General features: G+C 43.8%; 1 protein-coding gene across 3 annotated transcripts in view; it reads right to left on the bottom strand.

The window, feature by feature from the left end:
• STAU2 (staufen double-stranded RNA binding protein 2) overlaps nucleotides 1–18,512 on the bottom strand; it is a 200,607-nt gene that overhangs the window by 147,867 nt on the left and 34,228 nt on the right. For all 3 annotated transcript variants that reach the window (XM_014951916.1, XM_014951915.1, XM_014951914.1), the window contains 2 exons: nucleotides 6,946–7,105; nucleotides 495–602 (listed from right to left, as the gene is read on the bottom strand). In XM_014951916.1, the coding sequence (XP_014807402.1) occupies nucleotides 495–602; nucleotides 6,946–7,105 (268 nt within the window). The remainder of the gene's footprint in view (nucleotides 1–494; nucleotides 603–6,945; nucleotides 7,106–18,512) is intronic.

Below are 18,512 nucleotides of genomic sequence, written 5' to 3' on the forward strand. Positions count from 1 at the left end.
TGTTTGCAACCAAGTATTAGGTCCCCAATACTCCTGAAAAAAATGTCTCATTGAATTAACCTCACACCTCCCTACAGAAGATGCTTGACCTGTCCTTCTGCCACTCACTTGTTTGCAACCAAGTATTAGGTCCCCAATACTCCTGAAAAAAATGTCTCATTGAATAGTAAAACCTCAGTGTCTTAGACTGATACACCACCACTTTTTTAATTTATCATTTGCATTCATTTAAATGTCATATTCATAACTTATTACTATTTTTAACCGTGTAGTGGCACTTTTTTTAATGTTTTCTTAGCAAACAGATACGTAACCCTTACCTCAAAACTGACAGGTATATTGTGCATTACTATTTTTAACCGTGTTGAGTTTTAGTGGCACTTTTTTTAGTGTTTTCTTAGCAAACAGATACGTAACCCTTCTTATTACTATTTTTAACCGTGTAGTGGCACTTTTTTTAATGTTTTCTTAGCAAACAGATACGTAACCCTTACCTCAAAACTGACAGGTATATTGCGCTTCAAAGCAATTTCAAACACTACGCTGATCTCAGACTTGTTTGCATCTTTATCTTCTTCTGATTCTTTTCCTCCTTCTCCATTCTGAAAAGGAAGAACACATAATCATATATTACAATTTTTAGAAGACAAGGAGATCTAATATGATTCTGCCCCGATTTCTCAAAGACTGTTGAGTTCTCGGGTTGTGGTCCATTTGCCTCAGCGTCCCGTTAAGAGGCACCCGCTGATTGAGTAGCCATAGATCATGCACTTGTGCTTCACAATGAAGGAACACATACACATTGATTTATAAATTAATGACAGACAGCAAAAGAACTTCTGTGCATTTTAGTCTTATTAACAACGTGGATAATAATCATCCAAATACACACTTTTTGTGTCAAACATGAGGATCAAACAGACCCTTTGGCCTGTTCCTCAGTCTCTCCGTGGGTGCCCCTTCCAAGCAAGGAAGAAGCCTTCTCAGAAAGCAGAGAAGACTGTAGAAGAAATTCAGTGACACCCCCCCTGACTTTGACTGGGTCACCAGGTTACAGGTGTCCTCAGCAGGTCCAGCTGGCTGATGGCCCCTCCATCGACTTCCCTCTGGGAGTTACGGCCAGTGTGAAAAGGTAGTGACAGAGAACAGCTTGCTCAACACAGACCCTTATTTATTTATCCATAGGAACATAACAAACAGAGAGGCTAAGAGATAAAACAACAAAAGGCACATGCAAACGTTATCCTGCCCAAAATTCAGCTTTTTACTTCACGCTTTAGGTAAGTCTTCTTTTTCTCAGACAACCACCACCCCGGGGCTCAGCTGCCTTCTGCAACACCTTCTGGTGTTTCCCTACCCAGGGCCACATCTTCCTTAGTCCTCAGAGGTTCCACTTCCAGCTACTTTCAAAGTGCAGAGCCCTCAAGGTTTCAAACTGGGATCTCTCAACAACCACGTCACCTTGGCCAGGCTCCTAAGCTTTTATTAGTGGAGGTAAACATCAAAGAAACTGGGGTGGAATTAGGTGGAATCCTGCAGAGCTCCCATCTTACAAAACAAAGGCTGATCTAAATCTTCAGCCACCAGCACAGCTACAAAGTGCATGTACTAAAGTTATGAAATAACATGAAAAAAGCCTTCGGTTCCTCACATTAACAATGAAATGTATCAATCTTTTATTTAACTCCTTAATACACTAATCTTTAAGATAACGCAGGACCAAAAAGCAGCAGCCAGCTACAGCCTGCAGACCTGGAGCACTTTTTGTCTCATTAAACAGAAAAATGGTGAGTCTGAAAAAGCAGCTTACATCCCTGATGTTGATCTGGACCTAAATATAAACCAAAAATTTATAAAGTTTATAGAATTGGCTGGAAAAAAGGGGGGCAGTGCAAAGCAGTGAGAAGGGCAGTTAGAATTAAATTATGCAGGACCTCCAGCTCATTTCATACAATGAAATGTAAAGTACCACTGAAAACAAGAATGTAGGTCATCATTTACAGGACAGGCAAAGCATTGAGCAGGTTCACTCAGAAAGATCAACCGAACAGAGTTAAAAGGCCAATATTTAGAAATAAAAATACAATTTGGGGATATAAAGAGCATCCACCATAAGGAGTGGGGTATTGATAGTCTGCAAAAAACCTTAGTGAGAATCTTACTCGGTGTCGTATTTAATGAAGTTTGTGGTTTATAAAGGACACTGATAATCTGAAAAGCCAACCAAAAAAGCTACATGGACGACCTACCCAGTAGAAGAAACAACTTTACACTGAGACACTATGGCAACAATCAGTTCTATAAAAAGATTCAAAATTCCTTAAGCGTAATCTGTAAATGTAGATGGAGGGGAGATTTTTGATTCCGTTTGTTGCATTTAGCAACGATAATAAAATACCAATTAGATAGAAAACAAAGCCAAGTGAATTTAGAAGAAATATCCTGCAAATTAGCTTTGAAATGGGGAATAATCCATCACTGGCATAATGTACATAAAATAATATCAAGCCCACTGGACTGTCACCAAGCCTTTAAGTCAAGCATGTTTAGGTTTTATAGCTATACACTGGCTTAACCAGGTATGTAGCCTCTCAAGTAGGAAATACTGTTTAAAATTTCACAATTAATACAAACATATCAGCCCAGAAAAGCCCCAGTTGTCCCTCCTGCCCTTTACAATTTGGATCCTTGTGTGTTGTCCCACCAAACACAGCCTGGAGCTGGACCATGAGTGGAGAACAGGGAGGAGCAGAGACTCTAAGGCAATAAAGTCTCACACCTCAGTCGTATGACGTCCCCCAGGAAGATAAAATCCCTTCAGGAGCCTCTCAAGTACCTTGTATTTAAATTTGATCCTCATTCCACAACTGACACTTTAATTGCAAGGCCTTCCTTAGCCTCCCCTCTCCGAGCGAGCAGGGCTGCTCTGGCAGACACACAATGGCTCTTTCATGAAAGGAGGTTCTCCTGTCTAAGGCAATAAAGTCTCACACCTCAGTCGTATGACGTCCCCCAGGAAGATAAAATCCCTTCAGGAGCCTCTCAAGTACCTTGTATTTAAATTTGATCCTCATTCCACAACTGACACTTTAATTGCAAGGCCTTCCTTAGCCTCCCCTCTCCGAGCGAGCAGGGCTGCTCTGGCAGACACACAATGGCTCTTTCATGAAAGGAGGTTCTCCTGTTTGTTGGCTGCTTCTCCTCCCTGCTCACCTCTCGCTCTTCTACACGCTTGAGCAATGCAGGACTAAGATGGAAATACTCCTCTTAAGAGGGATAAAAAACTTTATCCTTCACTAAGTTGTTTTTTTTTTAAAAAGGGAAAAAAAAAAAGAGTATCTTCAAATGAAAGAAGATTATACAGAAGCCTTCATTTAAGGATGCCCCATCCCTGGAGGGGTTCAAGGCCAGGCTGGATGGGGCTTGGAGCAACCTGGGCTGGTGGGAGGTGTCCCTGCCCAGGGCAGGGGGGTGGAAACAGATGACCTTTAAGGTTCCTTCCAACCCAAACCGTTCGATGATTCTGTGATTCTATGACATGGGGTTATGAAGGCCAAAAGCTAAACTCACATATTTACTGTGCTATATTCCATGCATCCCATTCCAGTGAAATTCACGGAGTTACTACTGGGATGCAGGGCTAGATGGGTACAGAGTCACAGAATCTCACAGAATCTTCTAGGTTGGAAGGGACCTTAAAGATCATCTTGTCCAACCGTCAACCCAACTGACAAAAATAGACACCCACACAACAAACAAGGAGCATCATCACTAAACCAGACCTCCCAGCACTACATCAACCCGTCTTTTGAACACCTCCAGGGATGGGGCCTCAACCACCTCCCTGGGCAACCTGTTCCAGTGCTCCACCACCCTCACAGTGAAGAACCCTCTCCTCATCTCCAATCTAAATCTGTTCCCCTCCAGCTTGAAGCCATTGCCCCTCGTCCTGTCACTACAGGCCTTTCTAAACAGGCTCTCCCCAGCCTTCCTGTAGGCTCCCTTCAGGTACTGGAAGGCCGCTATGAGGTCTCCCCGGAGCCTCCTCTTCTTCAGGCTGAACAACCCCAGCTCCCTCAGCCTCTCCTCATAAGACTTATTCTCCAGACCCCTCACCAGCTTTGTCGCCCTTCTCTGGACCCGGTACCAGCAGGTCTGTCCTCCCTCTCGGCTCTCATTGGAAGCTCAGTGGTGGTGACTGGGGAACAAAGAAGCTGAATCTACCAGGCTTTAACATGTACTGACTGATCCACACACGGCGTTTCAGGAATGGTGAATCAATCCTCTCCCACGGCTGACCCAACAGGTCAGTTCTGCTGAAGGAAGCTGAGTTTTACTGAGCTGGCCCATGTCCCATGGTGAGGGCAAACCCCACCACTGCATGGCAGCCCTGGGGCCACAAGGCTGATCAGGGGGATGGAGCACCTCTGCTACGAGGACAGGCTGAGGGAGCTGGGGTTGTTCAGCCTGAAGAAGAGGAGGCTCCGGGGAGACCTCATAGCGGCCTTCCAGTACCTGAAGGGAGCCTACAGGAAGGCTGGGGAGAGCCTGTTTAGAAAGGCCTGTAGTGACAGGACGAGGGGCAATGGCTTCAAGCTGGAGGGGAACAGATTTAGACTGGAGATGAGGAGAGGGTTCTTCACTGTGAGGGTGGTGGAGCACTGGAACAGGTTGCCCAGGGAGGTGGTTGAGGCCCCATCCCTGGAGATATTCAAGGAGAGGCTCGATGAGGCCCTGGGCAACCTGGTCTAGTTGGGGGTGTCCCTGCTGACTGCGGGGAGGTTGGACTAGATGACCTTTGGAGGTCCCTTCTGGCCTGGGCAATTCTATGATTCTATGATTCATATGACCAAGCAGGGAGGAGTCTGAACCTTGGCACCATGAAGCCCTTCAGCTCTACTTCAACCAAGCTCCAGTTCTCTGTAGAGCTCCACTGAGCACCACATGATGCAGCTCTTTGCACTCCACCATGACCTAGGCATAGCGTTACCTCCAGCCTTCTGCAGTCACCTGCAACTCTAACCCATGAAGCGACAGAGATGTTTCTTCATGACTAGCCTACAACCAGCTTCCTTCCCCCTCAACATGACCAAGCCATAGAGGTTTTCCCCAGGAAACGATTTAGTCTCCTTTCTGCAGATCCAACAGTTTCCCAAGTGATCTTCAACTGCTGCAAGAAAAATTCAGGGTGCTCCCACAGGTCTGGCAAGTCCTGTGTGAACATCTCACCTAATCCATAGGATCATCTCCTGGACACGTCTTGCCTGTTTTTCTCACAGCCAACTGTGGATGTGACTCAGTTTACACACGTAACTTATGGTGGTGAAGAGAAGAATGAAGTTACTTCGTTAGCCCATGAGAAAGGCAACACCAAGTATCCTACAAATATTTAGGAAATTCAATTTGCCAGGACTACATCTTCTAAAAGCCTGCACACCCTAACAGACACTGATGTCAATACACACTAAATAGACCCAATTAGGCAAGCATGTTAATTAAAGATTTTATTATTTTTGCAAGGTAAATTACATATGCTCATGGGCTGTGAAACCCAGTATATAAGCCAGGTACCCATCAATGTTACTTATATATATTATTTACTTGTCTGTACTACCCCGTGCATTTAGTGGTTTAATTTCCATACTGATTAATGGGTAACCTGAATGCAAAGATTCTTCTGATGAAATATAATATTAAACATATAATTTTCAAAGATTAAGCATATGCTGAGCTAAAAGCATCTTTCAATAATACAAGATTCCCATTTAGGTTTGTGTTAAGGATTCCTTATCAACCAATCCATTTGACTGGAAACCAAGAGAAAGGAAGGGAATTGAGAATGGAAACAGAGATTCCTCCTAAGGCTTTCAATATTCTTTTTTAATAGTTTTCCTGTTTTAAAAAAAAATAATCAATATTAACTATAGTAAGTGATTTTAAAGAGAATTTCCTTATCCAGAAAAATAATATGGCAAAACAAAAGGATGAGTCAAAGTGTCCTTGGATCAAAAGGAGTACGTAAATGCAGGGTGAGGCATAAAGAACAAAGACTTGTTTTAATACAGAAAATTATTTCCATTCTTAAAAAGCAGCTCAAAACTACCACACAAGACACTGAAGGTACTATTAGCACACAGGAGTTCAACGGGCATCATCAGAAAGTATACAAAATATCCCCTCATGGATTTATTTTGTCTTATTTGACTGGGCAATTTTATTATATTTGCCCTTTCCATTTGCAAAGATTATTTTGAGAATGATTTTTTCTGTTAGGTATTTCTTAAAGTAGGAAATAACATTCTCATTTTTAAGCAGCAATACAGACCACTTACAAACACAGCAGTGAGAAACCTTGCTATTTAAAAAGGGACTAAGGAGCTAAAAGCCTAAAACCATCAGACAGGTGACCAGTAGCTCCCAGTGAGCCCCGTCACGTTCTCAGGTACATTGGGGACAAGTTATTTCAACTGTGAAGATCACATTGATGGCACAACACACATTTAAGATTCATAATTCGTTCTCCATGAAGCCACTCACTAAAGGGAAATTTCTTCTACTTTTGGTATAATCTGAAACATTTGATTTTATTTTTATTTTTTACCTAATCTCTATTGATAATCCTATCTTTAAAATCCTGACTGATTTTTGTTATTTAAGTCTAGTCCCATGCTAGGTGTGCTGTTATAAAGAAGTCACACCAACAATTTGTTAGTATTACCTCTCTCATTACTGAGGCTAATATGAAACAAAACAAAAAAACCCACTAAAAATTAAATACTGAAAAACTGGCAATTAAATTGCTCAATTCATTATCTCTCTCGTTACTGAGGCTAATATGAGAAAAAAACCAAAACACTAAAAATTAAACACTGAAAAACTGGCAATTAAATTGCTCAATTTGGTATATTAACATGAAGATGAGGAACAATTTTTTTAAACACAAACCTGAGGTAATTTTTCTGGAATAGGCTCATTCTGGAGAGCTTGAAGGGCCTTCATTGCAGCATTATGTCTAGCAGCTTGACGAGTCTTTCCTTCACCAAAAAACTCACTGTTGCCCACAGTTAACTGGACGTAGAAAATTTTAGGCACTGGGCAGTGATACCTGGAAAGAAATCATGGAAAGAAAACGACAATACAAGTTACAGACTTTAACCAACAATTTTATGTAATACAGAGCAGCAGTCAGGGAGAAAACATTATCTTTTTCTCACAGAATGAGACCTAAAGCTCAATTACGTGGAGGGTTCTTCGGCAAGGCCATCCATAGCTCTGGCAGCAGCTCATACCTACAAAGGCAGCTCTTCACCCACGTTTGTAGGGTTCTGCTCTCTACTGTACTTAAGCCCAACAGCCCAGCTCTGCTCTCTTCTTGAGTCTCGACACTTCTCAAGACTCAAATCTTCTCTTTGAGTCTTGAGAAGATTAAACCCAAGGAGAACCAAGAGCTCCAGTGGAAGCAAGGCCTGGGAGACAACTCCTGTCCCACAGGAAAGTGGCCCAGGGGATTGTGAGGTCTCTCATCTGAAGCCTGCCAGCGTGGCTCAGCTCTTGGGGATGACAAAAAGCCAGAGGGCAGAGAATGAGGGACCAGGACAATGTCCTTCTACCCCCTTTTTAAAGCTCTAGCATTGAAATTGTTGTAGAGGATGAGGAGGAGTGCTCTTCCCAAGTCTAACAGAGGGTAGGGAGAAGCTCTCCTCCTGTAACAGCCAAACACTTTCTGGGCACTGAATGAAAAGCAGCAATCACCACCACATTGTTTTCCTTTTTTTTTCCCCTTCCTAGAGAAAAATTTCCAAATATAATGGCAGGGTTTGTTTTGCTGAATACGTCTGAAAGACACTGAAAGATAAAGTAAAAAACTTGAACGTTTTGCTATGAGCCGGCGCAGCTATTGTCCCTCAAAGAAAGAAGGATCTTTGTTCCTATCATCAACTCCACAGCTCTATTTTCAGGCATAAAAATAGCCAACCCAGCCCACCCTCCCTGCCCTGAAACCTCTCCCTGGCTACCGGTGAATGAAGAAAGAGACCTAAGGCCACTCTTGGGTTTGGGAGGTGCTGTCACAGCACGATGACAGCTACAAACAGAAGAGCTTGTCCACAGAAGGAATTTCTACAGAAATCTCCACCCTCCCCAGACTTAGCAATTCAGCACTGATAATTAGTGATAATCGCTGTTAAAATGATCATCTTTTAAGAGAACGTTTCCCAAACCTCCTCTAATTACATTCCATGAAAGGTGAGGGAATTTGCTCCATACTTTTTGCTCTGTGGTTCCGTCCACCTCTGGCTCCTTCCCCAGAGGCCTTTCTAACACACCGGAGATTTAGTCCTTGGAAAAATACATCCTTATCAGAAATGGTTTCTCATTTCTGACAAATTACTTGTAGACATTTTACAGCAACGTGAAAAAGCCCAGGATTCCAAAATCAAGCAAAGTACCACATTATCCTTCTTCCTCTTAGAGGATCCTGATTAAGGCTCTCTCCGTTTTCATCTGTTGACATGGATGGCGATTTTTTTTTGAATGAAGACTTTCAGACTTTCAGATTTTTCATTAATAACTGTAATTCATTTGTTTCAATTCTAAACCAAAAGGTTTTTCAGACAGCAGCACGCTTCCAATGCCAACAAACATGAATACTCCAGTCCCAGCGACCCTGAACTTTGTGCCTAATTCTAAAAATACATTTATATGGAAAGAGCAAAACCCGTACGAGCGGCTCCAAGCCGCCTCAGGCTATAGGGCCTCGGAGGGGTGAGCTCAGTCACCTTTACGACATGCCAAAAGCGGGTATTTGCTGTGCTTTCCTGTTTACAGTTTAACACAGTTATAGGGAATTATTAAGGCCTGGAAACGCATTTGCTTAGGTAACATTTTCATAAAATTATAGAATAACTCAGGTTGGAAACACTCCTGGAGGTTTATCTGGTCCAACGTAGCGCCCACAGCAGGGGTCAGACTCTGAGGTGACATTGTCCAGGGTGTTGTGGAGATCTCCAAGGATGAAGGTTCCGCAACAGCTCCGGGTAACCTGTTCCAGGGTTTGACCACTCTTTCTGGGAGAACATTGCAAAGCTCCTACGTGCCTAATGAAACTCAACCACCACGGTGTCATTCCTTAACCAATCCGCCCTCAAACCAAGGAAAGAGATGGTTCAAGAATGGTCATTTCTATCCCACACACAGAACCACAGAATCCCATGAGGCTGGAAAGGACCTCTGGAGATCATCCAGTCCAACCCCCTGCCAGAGCAGGTCCACCCAGAGCAGGTCCCACAGGAACGTGTCCAGGTGGGATTGAATGTCTCCAGAGAAGGAGACTCCACCACCTCTCTGGGCAGCCTCTGCCAGGGCTCTGCCACCCTCACAGGAAAGAAGTTCCTCCTCGTGTTGAGATGGAACTTCCCATGTTCCAGTTTGTGCCCGATCCCTCTTGTCCTGTCCCTGGGCACCACTGAAAAAAGCCTGGCCCCATCCTCCTGACACCCACCCTTTCAATATTTATAGGTGTTGATCAGATCCCCCCTCAGTCTTCTCTTCTCCAGACTAAACAGACCCAAGTCCCTCAGCCTTTCCTCATCAGAGAGATGCTCCAGCCCCCTCATCATCTCTGTAGCCTCTGCTGTCCCCTCTCCACACAGTTTCCTGTCCTTCTTGAACTGGGGAGCCCACTCCACCATGTTCTTCCTTGCATCTGACACACAACATTCACCCTTTGCATCCCTCTGCTTCTAAAAGGTACAAAGACAACACCAAGACACTACCAATGTGACAAAATCTACAATTAAAAACGTACTGTGGCTTCGGACTGAGATTTACCTCAAAAAAATTGGTAGTTTTTAAAGTGAAAGGCAGAATTTCACCCTTTCCCATCACTTAATGAGTTTGCATAAAATGCTTCCTATATCAGCCTTCTCCTTTGATTTATTAGTTTTATTTGGTTTGCAATATTGCTTGAGGGAATACTGACAAATTTAGGGAATATGCAGGCAATAGATATAAATAATACTTTGAAAAAATTTAAATCCAAGAATCAGGAACAGGCCCTTGACACCAAACACAGGTCAAACCATATTTCCAAAGTGAAAAATATTACACTTATTTAAAATCAAGGGAAAAATTATTCAAAGCTTCGTCAGTATAGTCACCATCAACTCCACTTCTTCCACAGCTGGCTTAGAGCTGTCTGTCCCTGGCTCCTCTGCACCACTAATGGGATTCCTCTGAAATTCTCTCCTTACTTTACCACAGAAATACAGAATAGCTGAGGTGGGACATGAGCTCTGGAGATCCAACCCCCTTGCTCAAAGCAGGTCAGTTAGAGCAGATTGTGGCTCAAGGCCACTTTCTGTTGGGTTTTGACTATCTCCAAGGGTGGTCGATTCAACAGGCCACCTGGCAATCTGCTGCTCTGGTGTTTGACCACCCTCACAGGAGAAAAATCCTTCCTTTTCGTAGAATCATCTAGAACTAGAGTGTGGAAATGGTCTAATCTCTTAGTTGCAGCTTAGCACAGGATAAGCTCTGCCAGGCAAAAGCAGTAGGCACCTTGAGAGCACATCCCACCTGGTTACTTCACAATCTTCTCTAAATAAAAAGAAATGTGGCAGTTGCTGTTTGCAACTTCGTAGATTTAAGGAAAATACAACATCCACCAGAAGTTCCTGTTCCTTGTTGAGCTACTAGACCTACCTTTCTCTCCATTACCTGCCAAGGACGAAACACATGAACCTTAATCCACTTTCTAAGCTCAGATCCCACAACAGGCCCTCTCTTTTCCCTCACCCCTCCCCACCTTCTCTTTTAAAGAGTGTTTAGGGAGCTATTTATGTGATAATATGGAAAAATGATATTCAGCCTGTGGCTCTAGAGCCTCACGCAGCTCTTTGGCACTGGCAGAATGATTAGGCTTTTACATGGTTTTGATTAAACTTTTCTTGCTCTGCTTGGCCTCAAGCAGAGTTAACCGAGCACTGATAACATCAATGTTGCCAGAGAAGTGCAAAGGAGCACCTGAAATCCTCACAAAATGGACTAAATCTGTGAAGATATTGGCTTCTCTGCAACATGGAGTGTTAGAATCAAAACATCCTCCTCTTCTCAGTTGTGAGGACAGAGAATGTATTAACAAAAGCCTTTAAACTAACTGTAATAGTACAATCCAAAATCACAGTGCAGTGATTAAACTGAGTTTTAATACAGAATGATCCTGCATCCTGAAGATGAACACTCCTGTCAGAAACAACCCCAAGCAAAGATAAAATATCATATCACTGATCATCACCAAACCTTCCCAATTTGTTACATCTGAGTAACTAAAAAGGACTGAAAACATCAGCAATCTTGGGAATATTTATACAGAATTTGCTGACTATTATATAATAACCTATCAGCACAATGTTTGCCACCACAAGAACAGCTAAACATCAGTCCTACACTGCTCAGCCCTCTGTTGCTCTCTCAGTCAGGATTTGCAACAACATCACTTCATGTGAGGACTCATTAGGTTTCTGAAGTTTTAAAACTACCCACCTTTAAAGAACATGCATCTCCCTGCGCTCTACATGGTGGCTGCAAAGGTTAGGATTCTGCATTGGAGAAAACTCTTACGTAAAAAAGATTCCTGGGTGATCACAGAATCACAGGGGTTGGAAGGGACCTCTGGAGATCATCCAGTCCAACCCCCTGCCAGAGCAGGGTCACCCAGAGCAGGTCCCACAGGAACGTGTCCAGGTGGGTTTGAATGTCTCCAGAGAAGGAAACTCCACCACCTCTCTGGGCAGCCTCTGCCAGGGCTCTGCCACCCTCACACCAAAGAAGTTCCTCCTCATGTTTAGATGGAGCTTTTTACGTACAAGTTTGTGCCCGTTCCCTCTTGTCCTGTCACTGGGCACCACTGAGAAAAGCCTGGCCCCATCCTCCTGACACCCACCCTTTCAGTATTTATAGGGGTTGATCAGATCCCCCCTCAGTCTTCTCTTCTCCAGACTGAACAGACCCAAATCCCTCAGGCCTTCCTTGTAAAGAACTAGAACATCTCTAGTCCCCTCATCATCTTTGTAGCCCTCTGCTGTCCCCTCTCCAGCAGTTCAACTGGGGAGCCCAGAACTGGTCCCAGTGCTCCAGATGGGGCCTCCCCAGGGCAGAGCAGAGGGGCAGGATGACCTCCTTCAACCTGCTGGCCATGCTCCTCTTGATACACCCCAGGATGCCATTGGCCTTCTTGACCACAAGGGTCCATTACTGGCTCATGGGCATCCTGGTGTCCACCAGGACTCCCAGGTCTTTTTTCTCAGAGCTGCTCTCCAGCAGGTCACCCCCAACCTGTCCTGGTGCAGGGGGTTATTCCTCCCCAGGTACAAGACCCTACACTTGCCCTGGTTGAATTTCATCAGGTTCCTCTCTGCCCAACTCTCCAGCCCATCCAGGTCTCGCTGGATGGTGGCACAGCCATCTGCTGTGTCAGCCACCCCTCCCAGTTTTGTCTCATCAGCAAACGTGCTGAAGGTACATTCCATCCCTTCGTCCAGGTCATTGATGAATGTATTGAAAAGGACTGGACCTGGTACTGACCCCTGGGGAACACCACTTCTTAGGGACCTCCAACTAGATTCTGTGCCACTGATCACGACCCTCTGAGCTCTGTCTTTCAGCCAGTTTTCAATCCACCTCACTGTCCATTCATCTAACCCACACTTCCCAAGCTTCAGATACTGGCTCACTCCTCAAACATAAGCTGACAGAAACAGCCCAATGACAGAAGATTACAAGACCAGAAGACGACACAAGGACATGTGAAATGAAACATTCAATTGAAAAAAAAATATTATGATAAAGGATAATACTTTAACAACTAGTCACATATAACCTATTAAAACAAGTCCATTTTCATCTGGCTCTTCTGGACATTTGAGATTTTTAAGAAGATTCCCCAAATAAGAGGCCTGGACAGCAGGTTCTCTTTATTCCCTCTAAGTTTCGTAGCATCAGAAACCTCCTTTTAGCCAATGCCATTGGTATCACTTTGGAATAGTCAACCTGAAAAAGGGTATTTGCTCTACGACTGTGACCTTGAATGCCAAGTTTCAGCAACGAGCAAATATTTACAACTAGTTATAAACCCCTAAAAATAGGGGTTCATAACAGAAATGCTGACAGACCTTAACTAAGTTGGTGTGAGCGGGCGCCACTCTAATTAAATAAATCACCGAGGTCTGTTGACAATTAGAAAACTCATTTTGGTTTGCCACAGAGACAAACAAAAATTCTGTTCATTATAATTTTACTGGAATATGATGTCATAACATGTAAGCATACTGAAACAATCTGCTGCTTTTCTAGCCAAAATATTAATTGCATACTAAGGAGCCCTTGGGGCCTCTTCCTTTTTGGCCATCAAATCCACACACACAAAGACAAATAAAGTATTAGTACATACATTATGTGTTCTAACTGCATTTCCTGCATTTCTCCGGATTCCTCAATGGCCTAAATGTTTCTGATAAATATTGTTACTTTCTTCTAATTAGAAGGGGGGGAAAAAAAAAACAAAAACAAGTGGAAGCTGCTGCTTGAGAAAACCAGGAAGTTTATTTAGATTTTCCTTTTCACTGTTAAAAACTCTAGTGAGGTTTTGTCTAAATTCTAATGGCCAATGTATTCTTCACCTGTGTAAAAAAGAACAAAGAAACCCAATTGCTTCCCCACTACACAAGTGTTATGGGAAGTATCACCCTATTCCCGTTTCATCCGGCAAAGCGAAGAGGAACGGGCATCGTTTTGGCCAAGATGGTCACCAAAATAGGAGAGGGTCACTAAAATAGGAGAGGGTCACTAAAATAGGAGAGGGTCACTAAAATAGGAGAGGGTCACTAAAATAGGAGAGGGTCACTAAAATAGGAGAGGGTCACTAAAATAGGAGAGGGTCACTAAAATAGGAGAGGGTCACTAAAATAGGAGAGGGTCACTAAAATAGGAGAGGGTCACTAAAACAGGAGATATGATGTGGCAGGGGAAGACCATTCTCCAGATGGCAGCCAAAAGGGTCATTTTCTGCATCTTTTCCCTCTGGCCCCCTCAGCAGGTTCTCTTTATTCCCTCTAAGTTTCGTAGCATCAGAAACCTCCTTTTAGCCAATGCCATTGGTATCACTTTGGAATAGTCAACCTGAAAAAGGGTATTTGCTCTACGACTGTGACCTTGAATGCCAAGTTTCAGCAACGAGCAAATATTTACAACTAGTTATAAACCCCTAAAAATAGGGGTTCATAACAGAAATGCTGACAGACCTTAACTAAGTTGGTGTGAGCGGGCGCCACTCTAATTAAATAAATCACCGAGGTCTGTTGACAATTAGAAAACTCATTTTGGTTTGCCACAGAGACAAACAAAAATTCTGTTCATTATAATTTTACTGGAATATGATGTCATAACATGTAAGCATACTGAAACAATCTGCTGCTTTTCTAGCCAAAATATTAATTGCATACTAAGGAGCCCTTGGGGCCTCTTCCTTTTTGGCCATCAAATCCACACACACAAAGACAAATAAAGTATTAGTACATACATTATGTGTTCTAACTGCATTTCCTGCATTTCTCCGGATTCCTCAATGGCCTAAATGTTTCTGATAAATATTGTTACTTTCTTCTAATTAGAAGGGGGGGAAAAAAAAAACAAAAACAAGTGGAAGCTGCTGCTTGAGAAAACCAGGAAGTTTATTTAGATTTTCCTTTTCACTGTTAAAAACTCTAGTGAGGTTTTGTCTAAATTCTAATGGCCAATGTATTCTTCACCTGGGTAAAAAAGAACAAATAAACCAAATTGCTTCCCCACTACACAAGTGTTAAGGGAAGTATTACCCTATTCCCGTTTCATCCGGCAAAGCGAAGAGGAACGGGCATCGTTTTGGCCAAGATGGTCACCAAAATAGGAGAGGGTCACTAAAATAGGAGAGGGTCACTAAAACAGGAGATATGATGTGGCAGGGGAAGACCATTCTCCAGATGGCAGCCAAAAGGGTCATTTTCTGCATCTTTTCCCTCTGGCCCCCTCTCCGTGCCCGCTCGGGCAAGCCCTGCTGGCACCGCTCAAGCAGGGACACGCGCGAGGGCAGGGAGAGGAGCCCCAGGCTGTGCAGGGGAGAAACAACCAGCATTTCCCTGCAAACAACATTTTTTTTCCCCCCGTAACATTTGAAATTTCTCTAGGGGAGCAAGTTGCTCCGTGCAGCTGTTCCCTGGCCATGCCCTATTTCTCTAAGCAGCCCATTAGCCACGTGCATTTCTTACAGATGGGAGTTCTACGCTCTGAAGAATGAAACATCCCGTCCAGCCCCTTTTTTGTCTTCACACAGTCCACCTTCTGGGTCTTTCAGCAGGTCCCCACCAACACCTGGGAACAAAGAGCCTCTCTTTTCCAAGTATTCCTTTCGAGAACGACAGCCCATTATCCCAGAATCAGTCTGTCCTCTTCTAGATTCCTTCCACATCCTCCCAAAAATATTCATAACACAGAATGTTTGAGACAAGGCACTATGTATCACTTTTAGCTACACATATCCCTTATTAGATGGCCAGACCATTTTCTGAAATTTCTATTCATAGAATCATAGAATCATAGAATTGCCCAGGCCGGAAGGGACCTCCAAAGGCCATCTAGTCCGACCCCCCCGCAGTCAGCAGGGACACCCCCAACTAGACCAGGTTGCCCAGGGCCTCGTCGAGCCTCTCCTTGAATATCTCCAGGGATGGAGCCTCAACCACCTCCCTGGGCAACCTGTTCCAGTGCTCCACTACCCTCACAGTGAAGAACCCTCTCCTAATCTCCAATCTAAATTCATCTGGTTAATTTATAGAGCCTAGGACTGTTTCCCCTTTTTTTCTATCGTTGACCTCCCCTCAAGCTACATTGACAAGATTTTCTTAAAAAATAATCATGTATAGAATCACAGAATTGCCTGGGTTGGAAGGGACCTTTCAGATCATTGAGTCCAACCATCAACCCAACACTGGCCAAACCCATCACTAACCCATGTCTCTAAGCACTATGGCTGCCCGGCTTTGAAATCCCTCCAGGGATGGTGACTCCACCACTGCCCTGGGCAGCCCATTCCAATGTGCAATAACCCTTTCCATGTAAAAATTGTTCCTAATCTCCAATCTGAACCTCCCCTGGTGCAACTTGAGGCCATTTCCTCTTGTCCCATGGCCTGTTCCTTGGGAGAAGAGACCGACCCCCCCTGGCTACCCCCTCCTTTCAGGGAGTTGGAGAGAGCGAGAAGGTCTCCCCTCAGCCTCCTTTTCTCCAGGCTGAACTTAATAAAAAAAATGACTCATGTTTTCACGATCACAGTATCAAAACATTCCTGAGTAAAAAACAAAAGGGAGAGGGATTCAGTTTAACATCACATTATCTAACGTGGAACCTTCCCAAGAGAATTGGTGATGACAAGACAATAACACTGCCACATGGCTGTATCTCTGAATTCCAAGTTGCTCAATACAGACGTTTGACTAAAGTAAAAATTTCAGTATTTACTCTCTGCACGTACCACTACTCTGTTTACCAAATGCAATAAGCATATAGACCAACAAGTGAAAAAACATTTGCTTATCAAAAATAATTAGCAAAAAGCAACAGAAAGCTACAGACATTATAATTTAAATACTTTAACAGTCATGGATTAAGCTGACAAGTGACACAGGAAAGGTACAGAGACACCCATGTAGCACCAGTCACAGAGATGCTTCCAGGCACAGAGAGTTCAGACTCTGCTTCCACTTTCACTGCTCTCCCTCACAGAATCACAGAATGGTTCGGGTTGGAAGGGACCTTAAAGACCATCCAGTCCCACCCCCTGCCCTGGGCAGGGACACCTCCCACCAGCCCAGGTTGCTCCAAGCCCCATCCAGCCTGGCCTTGAACCCCTCCAGGGATGGGGCAGCCACAGCTCCTCTGGGCAACCTCTTCCAGGCTCTCACCACCCTCACAGCAAAGAATTTCTTCCTGAGATTTCATCTCAATCTCCCCTCTTTCAGTTTAAAACCCTTCCCCCTCATCCTGTGGCTCCCCTCCCTGATCCAGAGTCCCTCCCCATCTCTCCTGGAGCCCCTTGAGGGACTGGAAGGGGCTCTAAGGTCTCCCCGGAGCCTTCTCTTCCCCAGGATGAACAACCCCAACTCCCTCAGAGAGACCCCCTCACGGCAGAAGGATCTCCTTCAGTCTAAAGCTTAAAAGTCTAAAAGAAGCACTTTTCAAAGTGCCAGATGGGTCTCAAAACCAGCCTTAATACCTATTTTTTTAAAACAAATGAACAAGAAAAACTAGTGCAAGAGATATGAGAGGGAAAGATGTAAAAGGCTAAGGAGAAGTGAAAGGAAAAAAAACTAGGGAAAAAAAGGGTGGTGAGATAAACCTTCCGAAGTACCATACCTTGGAGACTAAGGTAGAAGAAACATGTGAAAAGCAACAATCAAAATCAAGAAGAGTGCACAGAACAAAATGTTACGTGTATTTTTACCTAAGTAATGAAAATGCTCAACACAACTTCTTGACTGCAAAAATAGCTTAAATAATATAAGGCCCCGAGAAGAACACTGCCTCCTGAACTCAGGGCATCGGGAAATGTCACGTGGGCAACGCTGAAATGGGGACGGGGGCTCGGGGGAGGAAAAGAGAAATCCAGGGGAAAAGAAACTCTTCTTTTCCGTGACATAAACCCAAGTAGCATAAGAGTGAAAGGGGAAGCGCAGCGCTGCACCCTGTGCAGGGAGAGGTTAAAGCTGACATCCAGAAGACAAACATCTCCAGCTCTTATCTGCTCCAGCTCGTAAAATTTCCCATGAACTGTATTACTCACTAATCTGTACAAGCATGTGGAGCGGTTACTGACAACGCCGGCCAAATACCCATTACAGGAAAAGAACACAAACAAGGCTGCCGAGCTGACTACAATATCAGTTGCTTTCCACATAAGAAACTCACATCAAAAAAAAAAGGAAAATAATAATAATCCCGTGGCTTGCCAGCTTAGAGACTAAGCAAATGAGAAAACCAAGTACCTCACTCCTGTAATTCTGTCGTATATTTATACTGGTAATATAATGCCAATCAAAATGTTACTAACGGAATCATCTCAGGCCTAGGACTTCACAGGAATTAATTAATTAAAAGCCCACAGAGGAAGAAGGCTGGAGAAAGCTCACAGGGTGATTCTCAGCATCCCAATTAACTTAAATTGAAATAAGGGGTGTATATTGGGGCTACATTCTGGTCCCACCTGGAGGATGTAAATGTACAGACATTAAATTGTGTTACAAGTTAAAAAATTAACTTATCATTTTAAAATTGGCAATTAAAGGATTGAAAGCAAGGACAAACTGAAAAGCCACACTTAGTTCTGGGTCAATTGGGAAGGGAGGGCCTTTTGTGTTGTCCTGCCCCAACCCCATCAGGTGCTGAAAACAATGTGGATGGTGGGGGAAGGGAAGGGAAGGGAAAGG

Source organism: Calidris pugnax, unplaced genomic scaffold (genome assembly GCF_001431845.1).
Source record: "Calidris pugnax isolate Ruff unplaced genomic scaffold, ASM143184v1 scaffold61, whole genome shotgun sequence".
Taxonomy (NCBI): domain Eukaryota; kingdom Metazoa; phylum Chordata; class Aves; order Charadriiformes; family Scolopacidae; genus Calidris; species Calidris pugnax.